We start from the raw sequence: 15,640 nt of genomic DNA on the forward strand, positions 1-15,640 counted from the left end.
GGATGCCTGCTATTTTGAGGGGTGGTGTGGGGGGATGGTAAGATTAGCCAGCAAGTCTCTTTTCTACTTGGAATCTTAGTGTAGTTCTGGGCTGGGCATGTCTTCAGTAAAATAGCTAATGACTGCTTTTTAAAACTCCTAGCTGTCTGCCCAGTTGTTACAACACCCTCTGGCTCAGTGGGCAGCTTTTGCTTCAGACAGTCCCAGGTGCTCTGTGGGTACCTTGGTGAGTATACTTGTCCCCTTTCTTCCTACTTTGACATGGCAATACCAAGTCTTTTATGTCTGTCTCCGGTGGGGAACTGGTCAGAGGGGAGGCAGGATTTTGAAAAACAGCTTGTAGGTGAGCAGTCACATGGGTGCCTGGGATTTTCTAGTCAGTTTCATGAGTAGAGCTGATGACTAGCTTGGAAATGACACACTGCCCCATGTGCAAGAATGACTACCAGGTGCGAGCTATGTGTGCAGGGATTGCAGAGGGCTTTAAAGTATTGATCCTTTGACCCATGCAGAGGCCATTTCTGGAGGGCTCTAGGGTGTTAATGAAAGTCCCTTTTGCAGAGTTTTTTGTGTTCTGCATTCCTGTTTTTGACACACTGTAGTTGTTCAATTAATGATTCTTGTGCTGAACCAAAATAAAAGCAGATTCCCCTCCCCCTTTAAAGTGATGGAGGGAGGCTCCTGAGAGAGCCGTGTTGGTGCCGTCACCTATAACCTTTATTATTGACATGTCTGGGTTGCATGAGAAAATGGGTTGTCATAGGTTAGGCCCTCAACTAGCTGAACCTGGAGACCAAGCACAACCCCCTCAGCTCCACATATTAGAATGGGGGCCACCAACATCACAGATGTCTGCTACTTTCTGATTTGGAACATCAGCTGGTTCCATTATCATCGACTGAATGCCTACCGCTATTCTGGGGGCATGAATCCACAGAAAATAAGATTTGAACATGCCAACACTCAAGGAATTCAGTGACTGAGTTGTCTCTGAGCCAAGGACAGGAAGAAAGAAACAGACCAAGGTAGTTAGGACTCTTGAAATTGTATGTGGAGGTCCTACATAGATGGGGATGATTTTACTGCCCCGGCCAAAGCCTAATTCTTTGGATATCCTGTTTTGCAACTTGCCATGCCTGGCCTCACTTCTTAAGAGCTGTCATGACTTAGAGTGACTGAAGCTGGGCTTTTCTAGCACAAAGCAAAACAATAGCCCCAGTTCTGTTAAGAGAATATGTTTATCATTTTATTTTGGTATAGAAGGCTTCACAGTGGCTAGGCGGAACAATGGGAATAGAAACAGTAAAATATTCGATCTGTACTGGGGTAGTTCTTGTATGAAGCAGATTACATTTGGTTTCTAAGTTCTGAACTTTTAGTTTACTCCATTTTCTAAGCCAAAGAGTTAAAATGTGCTATTTCTTGCCATTCACTGACCAGTTTTTTTTTTTGGAAGGGAAAATGGAAACAAACGAGAAAAGGCAAACCTTTGTCAAATCCCCTCACATTCCTGTTAAGCCAGGTCACACTACCCATCCTCAGGACTTGGGTTAGTGATGGAAGATAATGGAAGGCCAGGAGGACAGTCTCCTTTCCCTCCCTCCCTCCCTCCCTCCCTCCCTCCCTTTCTCCCTCCCTCCCTCCCTCCCTCCCTCCCTCCCTCCCTCCCTCCCTCCCTCCCTCCCTCCCTCCCTCTCCTCTCTCTCCCTTCCTTCCTTCCTTCCTTCCTTCCTTCCTTCCTTCCTTCCTTCCTTCCTTCCTTCCTTCCTTCCTTTCTTTCTTTCTTTCTTCAGTAAATTGTGGTTTGGGAGAAGTGAGCTCCTTGTCCTTGTCCCAGAACCGTTTGATAGTGGATCTGATGCTGGAATTCAGGTGTGACCTGGCTTTGCTCCATGCTCCCCACAGGCTCCAAACTCACATTTTCCTGCTTTTCCTCTCCTTTTAGGGAAGCCAGACCCATTCATTTTGTAATACTTTTACCTATGACCTTATGAATCTCCCCCTCCCCTTCTGCCCAGAAAGCAGGCTGAGCCTTTTCCTGGAGCAGTTTTTCTCCTTAGAGTCTACTATTTTGTCAAAGTTATTTTCAGTTAGTAGTTACCTAGAGCTTTCCTCTTCCTTTAGTGAAGAAGACAAATGAAACTCCAGCACTCCTCAGGGCATGGGGCATTGTCCTCAACATCCCTGAGAGTGAAGGTGCGGATGAGGGCACAGACTTTGCTAGGTTCCTGTACAGTGTGGAGGATTTCCTACCCCATGTGGCAAGACTCCTTAACAGGGTGCCAGGAAATGGCTCCATCAGTAAAGTACTTGCCTTCTCAGGAGGACCCGAGTTCAAGTCCCAGAACCCAGGTGACAATACCAGGCACGATGGCATACATTTGTAATCCAGGGAGTTGGAGACAGGAGGATCCTAGGGCCTCTCTAGCCTGATTGGTGAGAGACCCTGTCTCAGAAGAGCTGGTCATAAGGAGCGCGCACGCGCGCGCTCACACACGCGCGCGCACACACACACACACACACACACACACAATACACACATACACACACATACATACATACACAATACACACATACATACACATACATACATACACACGCGCACACACACACATACACACGCACACACATACACATATACACACATACACACGCACACACACACACACGCACACGCACACACTTAGGAAGGCGAGGGGGCAGATTTCAGTGCAGTGGAGCTCTGTTTTTTGGGGGTTTTTTTTGGTCTTAGAAATAGTAACTGAGTAGAAACGTGAGTGAGTGTCTGCCAGGTGCAAGCATCGGGATCTGGGTGAATCTCTCCATGCCTGTGATTTGAACACACCTTTAGTGCAGTCAGTCTTCGTCTGTCACTTAGTTTGAACTACCCCTCCATTCCAAGGAGGAGATGCTGGGAACAGATAGCAGCAGCCCGTGGGGTGCCTCTTCCTCTCTTTACCAGGTCATCCTAGTGCTGGTGACATGTAGGTGTCACTGACACTGACCTGATGCGCCGTCAAGCCGTACCTGTTCTTTTCTCGAGTTAAGTCCATCATCCCAGTAACAGGAGAAGGTCAGGCGGACCTGCCTTGGTGCGAAAGCTGAACTCCCACAATCCTGTCCGTCACTCAGGCTGCACACGGCTGTGGATGCCCATAAATGCAGCGCAACACAAACTCACTTAGAACTTTATGAGGAGTTTTGTTTTGTTTTATTTTGTTGGTTTTTTTGGAATTAAAAAAATCCAGTTGTGTGTTTCCCATGTTTCCCAAGCGTGAACTTTGTAGATGACAACATCTCTTTGCAATGTCAAAAGGTTGGAAGTGCCTGATTCAAGAGGCAGCTGGCATGGAGGTTCATGTCACTAGGGAAACAGAAGCAGGAGAATCATGAGTTTGAGGCTAGCCTGGGCTAGACGCTGTGTAAAAGAAGGAGACAAGAGGAATAAAGGAAGGAAGGGAAGGAGGGAGGAAGGAAGGAAGGAAGGGAGGGAGGGAGGGAGGAAGGAAGGAAGGAAGGAAGGAAGGGAAGAAGGAAGGAAGGAAGGGAAGAAGGAAGGGAAGGAAGGGAGGAAGGAAGGAAAGAAGGGAAGGAGCAAGCCGGAATTCCAAACTTAGGTAACCACAGAGATAGCTGGTAGTCGCTCTGTGAATGCCCAGATGAACAGTCACAATGAACTCATTGAAGGATGCAGTACAAGGCTTTTCAGTGGCCCCATTAAGATTTAAAGATGAGGGCTGGAGAGATGACTAGTGCTTAAGAGTCCTTGCTCTTTCAGAGGCCCCAGCTTTGATTCCCAGCAACCAGCTAGTGGTTCACAACCATCAATAACTCCAGTTCCAGGGGATCTGATATCTCTTCTGGACTCCACGACACCGAGCACAAACATAGTGCAGAAGCATTCATGTGAGAAAAACACCCACACACATAAAACCAAATAAATAACTCTGAGAAATCTAAGATTTGAAGGTGGCATTCCAAGCATAGCCTGTGTTTGTGTACTCCAAGGCATCTTCCAAAGCAGCTTCCTTGGGCCTGTCCCAGCCCAGTGGCGTCAGTGGCACTGGGTGGGCACATCTGGGAGGTTGCACGCTCTAAATGGACTGCAGGTGCTCCTGACATCATTGAAGTTTGCAGCTGCGAGAGTCAGTGGACACTCTGTTGGTGCAGGTCTGTTTACTCACAGACACCCATGTGGAAGGCTTCAGATCCAGTGGGGCCTCTGTTTGATCAGCTGGTGCTGCAAGGGAGGTCCCCAGCACCCCCAGCACAGTCAGAGTTCTCACCGTGTGCCTACCCATTTCCAGAGTACCTGCAGACACGGAGGTAGACCTGTTACTGATAGATCATGCAAAGCCCCTGCTCCCTGTCCGCCATACGGAAGAGCCTCTGTTAAGTGTAGAGGGAAGTTAACTGGGCATCAGACAGGGGGGTAATCCCTTCATTCAGGTGCCTTCAACTAGGCAGCTGTGGTCTCTGAAGAAGATTCTTTTTTATTTTATGTGTGTGAGGCTTTTGCGTGCGTGCATGCATGTACTCTATGTGCATGCGGTGTCCAAGGAGCGCAGAAGAGGGTCTTGAATCTTGGAACTGGAGTTGCGACGGTTATGAGCTGCTATATGGCAGCGGGAGCCAAGCATGAGTCCTCTGCAAGAGCAGCAAGCACTCCTAACCACTGAGCCATCTCTTCAGCCTCCAAAGACTGTTCTGGAAGCCGATGTTTAATGTACAGGAGACAGGTTTAAGACAGAAGCTAATGTATAATTCCCTAGGATAGTATTTGATCAAAACACTGACATCCTTATTATGACTTGAATCCCATCCTGACACATTCCGTGGGGTTAGGATCTAGCCAGGAATGGAAGGTAAACTCCACTGTCTGAACCAAGCTAAGCTTCTTCCGATAACTGAGGTTTCGCTATCCAAATGATATTTTTCTTACAGCAGGTGGGACTGTGACCAAGCTCTCAGGAAGTGTAGTAATGATTGGACCTGGGCAGCACTGTGCCTCTCAAGGTGCTGATGTGGCTTTTGAACTACCTAGTGCTCCCAATCTTCTCCTCTACTGGGAAAATTTCAGTACAGTTTTTACTTCTCTTTTTTGTCATTATACTCTTTCGAGAACTGTCCAGCTCTACCCTCATTACTCACCTCACTACTGAGGTGTGAGAAGAACAGCTGAGAGGGTTAATTTTACTTCCCAACAAGGCTTTAATGGAAAGATCTTTACATTAACTACAGGTACAAATAGAATCCTAAAATAAATGTCTAACGCTTGCAGCCATCTTGGAAAAACAAAAATATCCTTATGAGATACTAATTTATTCAACTGTACTTATTGAGCGTCTTCCCTTGGCACCAAGTGGATACCACAGAAGCAAACCCTTGCCATCAGAGATCTTAATTCTGGTGATGACAGATAATCAGCACTAAAGATTCAAGGAGAAGGCATAGTCTGATAAATTCTCCAGAGACCATGGGTAGATCAGGTTTTGGGGGACAGAGGGAGGAATGAGTAACATTCTTCCATAGTCTGGCATGGAAGTGTTGTTTAAGAAGATGATATTTCAGCAGAGACTGGAAGGAGACAGTGTAGGGAGAGCATCACTGCACAGGGAGCAGCCAGACTGGGCCTGGCATCTTCTAGGACTATCAGAAATATCCTAGGAGATGGGATTAGGAAAATGAGGGAACATTCATGCAGGATCCTGTTGGCCGTTGAAGAGCTGTAGCTAATCCTCTGAAAACAGGGTGGTTTTACTAAAGGTTCAGTATGGCTGTTCAGTCGAGAATGGAGCGCAGAGTAGCCCAGGCAGAAGCAGGAAGTCCAGCAAGATCTTTGTAAGGTAGGGGAGTGAGAGCTTCCAAGAACACTTCCATGTAAATCTATGCCACAGTGACATTGTGTGTACAAGAGCCTGTGTCGTGAGCATTTGGCACATGGAAGCCATCTCTATTTTGATGTATGGTGCGGGGAGGGCCGTGCAGGGGCCACAGGGAGGGCCGTGCAGGGGCCACGGGGAGGGCCGTGCAGGGGCCACAGGTGTGCATATGGCCAGAGGGGAAGTCAGTCCTCTCCTTTCTATTACATTGGAATCAGGCATTGCACTCAGGCTGTCAGGCTTGGCTGTGAGTGCGTATACCTATTGAGCGATCTTGCTGACCGCTTTTGATTAGTAATTCTGGGTAATTAGTAACTCCCCTTCTCCCCTTCTCACAGGAGACAATTTTGGCAGCCCCCTGTGTGTGAAAAATATCCCCTGGGTCTTCCATCCTACAGTGACAAACACGGAATGTCAGCTGCTGGACTATGCTGTGATGTTTAGTCATAGTCCCCTTTGACTCAGTGGCCAGGGACACAGAACACTGAACTCAGAGGTGACCATGCCTTAGTCTCCAAGAATGGCAGTCTTCCTTTCCCTGTGTAAAGCAGAAAGTTAGTCTCTCAAGTCTTTGGGTCTGTCCAGCTGAGCCCAGTATCAGAAACTGAAACGGAAATGCCTTAGTTTAAATATTAAAGTAAATGTTTAAGTCAGAGAATGTGTACAGCCATGCTCTTACCACTCAAGAAGATTTCTGTTGGGCTGGATTTTGCTTTCTGAATCTTAAATTTTGAACAAGACTGGGAGGCCAATTTCATCCCTTCATCTGAATGAGAAGCATCAGTTGAGTCTACAGAAGGCACGGGTGGGAATATAGCTTAGACTCTATTCTAGTTTTTTTCTATTGCTGTAACAAGTACCATTGCTAAAAGGAACTTGGGGGAGGAAGGGATTCACTTGGCTTCCAGATCACAATCCATTACTGAGGGTAAGAACCCAAAGCAGGAACTGGAATCGGTAGCTGTGGAGGAATGCTGCTTCCCAGGCTCTCTCCCAGGCTCTTGTTTAGCTAGTCTTACACAGTGCAGGATCACCTATGGAGGTGTGGTTTAAGAAGATATTACAGCACAGACTGGAAGGAGATCAGAGTGGCTGTGTAGGCAGAGCATCACTGCACAGGGAGCAGCCAGGCTGGACCTGGCATCTTCTAGGACTATCAGAAATATCCTAGGAGATGGGATTAGGAAAATGAGGGAACGTCCATGCAGGATCCTGTTGGCCGTTGAAGAGCTAGTCCTCTGAAGACAGAGAGGTTTTACTAAAGGTTCACTATGGCTGTTCAGTCGAGAATGGAGCGCAGAGTAGCCCAGGCAGAAGCAGGAAGTGCCACTTGCGGTGGGCTGGGCCCTCCTATGTCAGCCAACAGTCAAGGCAAATCTTATAGACATTCCTGTCTGATCTAGGCAATTCTTCAACTGATCTTCCCCTCTCAAGTCTAGGCTGTACCAAGTTAACAATCGCAGCTAATGAGTACAGGCCCCACTTTCAGGGAATCCAGAACTTAGTGAGGAAGTCAGGCAGACCAAACCTAACAACCAAAACAAAAGTCAACACTGTGATTAGTTTCAAGCAAGGCATCCCAGAGAACAAAAGAATTGCTTAACACGGCTTAGGGAGGTAAATGACACCTTCTAGAGGGAGATGATATTTGCAACCTGAAAGATGACCTTTGGGATTATTGTTTGGCCACATGGCAGCAGCAGGAAGTGCCTTGCATTTTCTGGAAGCTGATTTGTCCTTTCACGTGAGCTTGCATGACCGCCATCTTGAGGGGTGAAGCAGCCAGGAAGGCTTCTATCATCTTTGAAAGCTCCAGGCTTGTCTACAAGAGAGCTCTTTTTAAAGACTGAGGCTAGAGAATAGAATTGTAAAGTTATATGAAGTGCTTATTTTTCAAAGTTGGTTCATTGAGAAGATGCATTTAGCCTATTGATTGTAGACGTGAATGTATGGGTGGCTATGGTAGTTTGGACTCTGTGAAATATAGCATTATTCTATAAGCTCGAGGTCAACCTCAAAAGCCTGCTGTCAATCCCAATGGCCCACAGCAAGGACATATCTCTTATTCAGAGCTGACTATGTTGTGTTCTGGGAGATCTCCATTCAGTGACCCTAACTTAGGCATGGTGACAGTCCCCACCCATATTCCGCAAGTCACATGGCCAAGCCTGATTTTAGAAGGGTCAGAAGAGGGCACAGGGAGAAGCTGAGGATGCATTAGGATCGGCCTACATAGAGGATAGCCAACAGTTTAAACAAATAATACCATCTGTCACAGGGTAGGTGGAGGAGTTGAGAAGGAGAGAAAGATGTCCCCAGTGCTGAAGACTTTCTACATTGTGGATATGAACTAAGTCTACACTGTGGCCTAGTCTGTACAGTTCTGAAGAGCTTTGTAGTGGAGACTGACTTAATGTTGAGTGGGTTGGTGTTAGAAAGACAGATGTACACGTCACTTCCCTTCATTTTCACGACTTGCTTCTCTGATTGACATGAGATTTTTGGTAGCAGAGGCATGGCTGGAGGTACAAGGTCTCTGCTGAGGCATGCCTTGGTGTGGTGAATGAGGTTTCTATTTGCCAGAAAAATGCTGAAATAGGCCTCCCTCCCTTGCCTTAGGGTCCTCCACTCTCCTCCTGGTCCTCATACCTCCAGGGGTGTCCACAGCAAGGATTCTGGCTAGTTATCCTTGTGGATTGGAGTCCTTACGTGCCTAGCAGTTTGCTAGAGGGAGCCAGGCCTGCTGCTGCTGCTTGTATGTCTCGGGAACTTCCTGATGACTTAAGACTTTGTGTATCACGCTATCCTCTTGATATAGAGTCTATAACTTTGGTCTCCTGATAGAGACGGTTAGGTCTTAGAGTCGGATTCTCACCTGTGTCCCCAGTGAACAAACTGGAAAGTATCCCTGGCTGGCAAGGACCTCTGCTATGTGACCCCTGTTGCAGTGGCAGCTCTCTGCTGTGAGAGCCCCTGCATGTGCAAGGTAGCATATGCTTACAAGTTCATAGACAATCGCCGGCACAGCCTATTCTTAGTAGCAACAGATGCTAAGCTTTCCCAGCCTGCTCCCGGGGTCAGTGGTGGGAAGGGGAAGAAAAAAATTAAAGCATTGTTTTGCACATGGCTGGACATCTGTATTTCTGAATTGCCCTGTTGTGCGTATGATGCAACTGCTGGAGCTGTTTTGCTGAATGTGAACTTTGTCCACCAACTGGAGTCTAAATTGGTTTTGGATCCTTCTGAACTCTAAATGGTCAGAGCATATTTTTCTAATGTTCAGTTGGATTGTGTCTTTGCTCCAAAGTGGAGCTGACTCCCTCTGTGCTCACATCGGCAGCAGGGGTCTTTTCATAGTCCACATTGCTTGTTTTCCCAAGACTGGCTGCTGCTTTCTTCATCCATTGTCCCTATTCTGGGAAACCAGTAGATCTGAGACCGCGGTGACTTCAAGGATCATTAGCTCCAGTAGTGTTGTAAGGGAGAGGGAAATTTGTTTTTCAGAAACTGAGCGAGGCGAATCACCAGCATGGCTGACCTGCAGGTATGCAGTGACTGAACTTTATGTGTAAGAACCACTGGTCCTGGCATGGTAGCGCTAGTTCAAGAGTTCTCACCTCCACGGTGCATCTAAACCAACTGGGAAGCCTCCCCCCACCTGTGCTGGCAACGATCTGGGTTAAGTTCTGACCCAGCTGTCTGTGCAGGGACCCAGTATCTTTAGCTTTCAAAAGGCTGCCCAAGTGGTCTGGGAAGCTGTGTTTTGGATGTCTACCTATTGCTTCTAATAAAACTGTGGGGTTTACATTGAGGAAATGTTTGCATGAAGGAAAGGCATCTAAGGTAGGAGTGTTGATGGATGGGAAGAATGGACTCTGTCTTTCCTAATAGTATAAGGGCAGGGTTCCCACATAAAAACGCCAGGCCTGTGGTATGTGCATGTCATCCTAACTCTGGAGACTGGGGTGGGGCTGGGGGGGGAGTGAGGGTGAAGCAGATCCTGCTACTCCATGCAACCAACCCAGCCTACTAGATACGCTTCAGGCCAGTGAGAGAACTTGTTTGTGCCAGGTGAATAACGGGCAGCACATGAGGAATGACACCCCGGTTTCCTCTAGTCTCTGTGTGCACATGCATACGTGTGCACCCATAGAAACATGAACACAAACACCCATGTACACACCATTACATGCAGTAAACAAAAACATGAATAATACTGCTAACAGTTAGTGGCTCAGCAGTTGGGCTCTGGGCTAATGTCTCTATTGGCCCTATATGTGACCATTACTATTCTGTTTTATATACAGCAAGTAGAGGCTTACAGACATTGTGCGCCATTTTCCCATAGTCACACAGACGACAGATGGCAGAGCCAGAGCATGAACTTGGGCTCTCAGACCCCAGAGTCATCCTGTTAGCTGATCTTCCTTAAGGGATAAACTGCAAATATATGTGAGATTTTATTTGTAGGAATGAGATGACAGAAAGAGACCCCAGGGGCTAGGGACCATCTGTGTCTCATGTACAAGGAAGTCATTCTTTTCCAACAAAGAGAAAGATGTGGAGTTTTTTTGTTGTTGTTATTCTTTTCAATACATTATTTCTCTCCTGTAAGCTTATGACACCCATGGTTTCCAACATTGGCGTCAGAGTGAAGCAGGGGCTCATACATGTTCCTTGAAGAACAAAAACTATCTTTTTCCTACACATTAGATGCTGGATGAGTGCTCTGGTTAATAATTATGGTAAATGATGTAAAATCCTTACATTTGTCTAGACAACTGTGTTTGTTTTTTTCCCCTTGTTTTGTTTTCAGCCTGTGAATTTCAGCAATTGCTACTTGATTAAAGTACATTGGTTTTCTAACATCTGCTAAAAGATTGGGGTTCTACCTGCACCTGTCAACCAGCCCCCCTCCACAGGGAGGAATGTGACAGATTGGGGCCTGTTAAGATAAGCTTTTTCCTTGAGAAGGAGCCGTTCTGCCAGCCTGGTTCCAGAGCCGCATCAGTCCCAAATAAACACACTGGAGGCTATATTAATTATGAAGCTGTTGGCCTTGCTTGTTTCTTACTGGCTACCTCTGACTTAAGTAATTACCCCATAATTGTTAATCTAAGTATTTCTCTTACCGGATAATGATTCCGGGCTTCCTACCCCCATGGCATTACATCTTGACTCTCTTGTGTTTCTCCTTCCCAGAGTTCTCCTGGACTCCTAGTCCCTCCCATCTAGATTCCCTATAGGCTCAATAGTACTTTATTGACAAATAACAGGCAAATAACAGGACTTCCCCAACAGGGGCCTCCAATAAATGTTTGTTAAATGAGACAGGGACTGAATTTTGCAAGTACGCACCGTGATAGAAAAGGTACTGTGCATCGTGCTGAGGACTTCTAGGGAAGAGAGAGAGGTCTGTTTTAGTCACATGATACTTTTTCTTCGCACATGGCAGGCTGGCCAGCTCCTAACTGCCTACCTGGAGGAATGCTGTGTCCACCAAAGTAGCAGTATTAATAGGCTTAAAAAAACTCTTACCACCATGAGCCTGTGTTTCTCTCTCTCCGCCTTGATGAAGGAATACTGACTTCCTTTTCCCTCCATAGAGTATATCCCTTTTTCTTATTAATTTTGTTAGTTTTTATACATGTACAGAATGCATTCTAATTCTCTGCTCCTAGAATCTCCCTCCCCGTCTCTATCCAAGCTCCTCCCTCATCCCTACCACTGCCTTTCCCAGTTCATACTTTTGATTGTGTTTTATAACTCATTCAGTTTAATCAAGGCCATCCGTGTGACCATTGAGCTGGATCTGTCTGGTAGAGCCCAGTGGAATAGGCAGTGGGCACACAGCCGAGGGTCGTGCCCCCCCCCCCCCCGCTCTGAATTCATCAGTAGCAGTGGGAGTGAGACCTCTTCCCTCTCCTCCCTTCCCCTCTGTACCTCCTCCCCTCCCCTCCCCCTCTCCACGCCTGATGGTAGGCCTGGTTTTGGTGTGGATCCACCCATGGCTGTGGCGAGTGCATGATTGTAAAGGCAGTGTCTTACCCAGGAAACATTTCTTAGCTTCTCCCTGTCTTTCAGTTCTTACATTCATTCCACCTTGTCTCCTGAAGCGTCCCTGAGCCTGAGAGGGGATGGTATAAATGCCTTGTTTAGAGCTGAGCTCTCAATGATCACTTGGTCATTTACTCTTAGCCCCGAGTCTCCGTATTCATCCTACCCAATGAACAGAAAGGTCTCTCTGCTTAAGTCTGAGAGTAAAATTGTCTATAGGTGTAAACCTAGATAGAGGGCAGTTTGGCTTTGTGTCAGAGTTAATTTCAGCAAAAGGCGGGATACAAACTTAACATGTAAGAAATCAGTAGGCTTTCTCTCTACCAATGATAAACACACTGAGAAAGAAATTAGGGGAAGCACTTTTAAAAAGATTACCCTCAAGGAAACCTAACTAAAGAGGTGAAGGACCTCCACTATGAAAACTTCAAATCTCCCAAGGAAGAAATTAAGGAAGATGCTAGAACATGGAAAGGCCCCTCCCCCATGTTTGTGGATTAGTTACTATTGTCAAATGACCATCCCGCCAAAAGTGGTTTATGCATTGAGTGCAATCTCAGTTAAAATCCCTATGCCATTCTTCAAGTAACAAACAAAAACATAGTATTTTTCTTATTGTAAGTTAGGGATAGTTCAGCATCCCCAGGACTTAGCAGGAGAGGAGAGAAGAGACTTCCCAGCCCTCATGGAAAGTGGGAAGCTACACTTGGTTGGCTTCTCATCCCCAGCTGCAGGGCTACCTGGGTGAGACCCTGTTCCCTCAGCGAGTTCAAGTTGCTGTCACAAGGGCCATAAAGGGACACTTGGACCTGGGTTCTCGTATCTGTAGCCAGACTTCATGAGTATTTTTAGGGCCCCCTTTGTCTGAACCTGATTTCTGCTTGAAACTTTTACCACATGTAGCCTGTGTTGAAATGACTTTTAAACTACTCTCTGGGCAGTGGGGGAGGGGTTGGATCACACACAACTACAGCCTTTAAGCGGGGTATTTTTTTCCCTTTCTTTCTGAAAAATTTTTTTAATTGCTAAATATCCAACAGGCTGAACAGAGGAAACTCAAGTGTAACCCTGGAGGGACCCCTGTTTAGTCATCTGTCTAGACAGATGAGTGTCTATAATGGGACTCTTGATTCTTTTGCTGTGTGGAACAGAAGGTAGGCCTCCCCTTTCAACTTTGAAGATGTTAACCCCCACGCCGCTGTCAATAAGCCAAGAAAGGGATTCACCTACCCACCCACGAACCAACAATGACCTAGCATGTGACAACTGCGTTATGAAGGAGCAGCAAGAAAATGCAGGCTCTGCATAGAGACCAGGTTACAATGCAGCAAGCCTGCTACACTTCCAGAACCTCACTTTGCTTTTCTCTAAAATGAGGGTTTGTTTTTTAAAACCTCACTTTTCTTTAATGACTTTTAAAGAACAAAATGATCTACCACACAGAAATGCTTCATGCCTCGTAAGGGCTGAAGAAATTGCCCTTCTTTTATTGGTTTCCTGGTCACTGCTGAAGCACTTAACTTCCTTGCTTTGCTATTGTGAGAATTCAATTTAAAAAGTAGGCGGTAAGGCCCATGTATTTTAGCATCAAGTTGACAAAAAAAAAAAAAGAGTGGCTGATGTCGTCTCAAAGTCTAGAAAATCTGAAGAGGTCCAAGTTTCTGTGAGAGGGGAAGGATGTAGCAGATATCGCTTATCAATATGAGGTACCTAGAGACAGTCAAATTCATAGAGTCCAAGAGGCATGGTGGATGCCGGGGCAGGGGGGAGACCGTCTAAGCGTGGAGTCTTTAGACTTTCAGTTAAGCCGGAAGAGTGAGCTCTTGAACTTCTCCACACATCAGTGTATGGAGTCAGTCAACAGTAGTTAGAAGTGTGCCCGTTGGGAGGATAGCAAGTGAGGTATTCTTGCCATCTCCTGGCTTCCTCAGAAAAACTGGTCAAAGCCAATTTTCTCGAGGTAGGTGGCCCGTATGGTTTCCATGCACATACTCTGTAGACGTGTAGAGAGGCCACAGGAGGACACTGGGAGTTTTTGTTCTCTCACCCCGAGGTAGCATTGTTCACTGACCCAGAAGACTAGTCTCCCGTCTCCACTTCCCCGTGGCACTGGGGTTACAGCTCTTCATGCAGGTACCGGGGACTGAACTTGGGTCCGGAAGCTCGTAAACAGCAGCTCTCACTTTCTGAGCCACCTCCTCCCTGCCCGCAAGTGGATATAGCACACTAATTGTCTCTCTCCTTGAACCTCTTCATTTTAAGTTCTGTATGGACGGGAACTTTTATCTCATTTATTCTGTTCATTTTCACCGCGCACGCGCACGCACTGTGTTATGGGAGGACCGCTTGCTTGGAAGGGGAACTTGGGCCCGAAGGAGAAAGGTACAAAGGTCCCACTGCCTGGGCTAAAGCACAGGCGTCCTCACTCCTGTTGACAAGGCAGTGGGCAAGGCTGTCGCTATCATTCTTTGCAGGCTGCAGGATTTATTACTGAATATGATTTCGCACGGTGTAGGAGAGCACAGTGAAGCCCGCAGGGGTGCCCGGGTCGACCGGGGATGTGTTTGACCCCCACAGCTATCAGGCATGAGCCTCTTCTTAGCTGCTGCCCTGTGTCTTCAGATTCGTCTGCCTGACACTTGGGGAAGCCTCACTTCTTTGAGGAGTTCACCTTCCTGCTGCCAGGGAACTTGAACTTGACTTTATTCTGCAGCTTGGGGCTGCAAATGAACAGGGTGACTTGGCTAGCGTGAATCCTGTGAATCCCGGGGCTTCCCTAAGGCACCTTGCATACCTTACATGCCTGCCACTGAGATCAGAGACATCAATATCCACCAGAAAATGTCTCCAAGGTCCCTGAGAGCTATCCGTATCGGCAATAGACTGCATACATTCCTGAGGAGGCTGCTGTGAGTGTCCGCTACACACCAGGCCCCTGTGAGGAAAGAAGCTTGACTGATTGGCTTAACCGACTGCAGAATTTCTATTCTGTCGGATATTACAGTCTTATTAGCTCATACACATCCTTTTTGTGGAGATAGACTAGTAAGAGAACTGTTGTATACAATGTTGTATAAGTGGATTTGTAGGCACAGCACAGGGAGAACATACGGGGAAGATGCCTAGCAGATAAAACCAACTGGTGAGAGAAAGCATCCCTAACAGTCAGGGAGCCCAGTGTCTCCAGCACAAAGATCAGTCACAGCCTCAAAATGAGGAAGAAAGGGAAAAGCTTGCCGGTTCATCAGCCGTCAGAGGAGAGCAGCCCGATATCCACTACGTGAGCGAACCCTTTCCCACCCCACACCTCGGTTCACGGCATCCACAGCCACCGAATTCCACTGGAACCCAGTGCTGTGCATGACTGTGGACTTGGTGCCTTTGAGTCATGTCTCTTTCAATACAACAGCAATCAATAAAAAGCCCCCGGTAAAATGTGGTTAACCACAAAGACATCCTCCCTGCCCCCACCCCCAGGTCAGCACTGTGATTCATTCAGTCCTGTGCTCTTCACGCTAATATGCTTCCTCAAGTAGGAACAGAAGGTCTACTCTTTTCTGGGCCCCGATTCTCTGCCTGGGACCCCCGGGAAGCCGAGGCCTGCCCAGTATGTGGGTGGCTATGGCTGGGGAAAGCTCTCCTCAGATCTTAGGATAACAGGACGGAGAGATGCAGTCTTCAGTGCCTGAAAGTGTCACCGG

General features: G+C 47.0%; 1 protein-coding gene and 1 non-coding gene across 3 annotated transcripts in view; one reads left to right on the forward strand and one right to left on the reverse strand.

Moving 5' to 3' along the window:
* Nucleotides 1–15,640, forward strand: part of Tgfb2 (transforming growth factor beta 2) — an 82,842-nt gene that overhangs the window by 14,914 nt on the left and 52,288 nt on the right. The window contains exon 2 of one of the 2 annotated variants that reach the window (XM_005082438.4): nucleotides 143–226. The exons of the other annotated variant lie outside the window; for it this stretch is intronic. Within the exon in view, the coding sequence (XP_005082495.1) occupies nucleotides 143–226 (84 nt within the window). The remainder of the gene's footprint in view (nucleotides 1–142; nucleotides 227–15,640) is intronic. 2 annotated transcript variants of the gene reach the window in all.
* On the reverse strand, nucleotides 14,779–14,917 carry LOC121137338. The gene has a single exon (XR_005874592.1). It is a non-coding gene; the product is annotated as a small nucleolar RNA SNORA70 (small nucleolar RNA).

The sequence above is a fragment of the Mesocricetus auratus genome, unplaced genomic scaffold (genome assembly GCF_017639785.1).
Source record: "Mesocricetus auratus isolate SY011 unplaced genomic scaffold, BCM_Maur_2.0 Super-Scaffold_100676, whole genome shotgun sequence".
NCBI classification, from domain to species: Eukaryota; Metazoa; Chordata; class Mammalia; order Rodentia; family Cricetidae; genus Mesocricetus; species Mesocricetus auratus.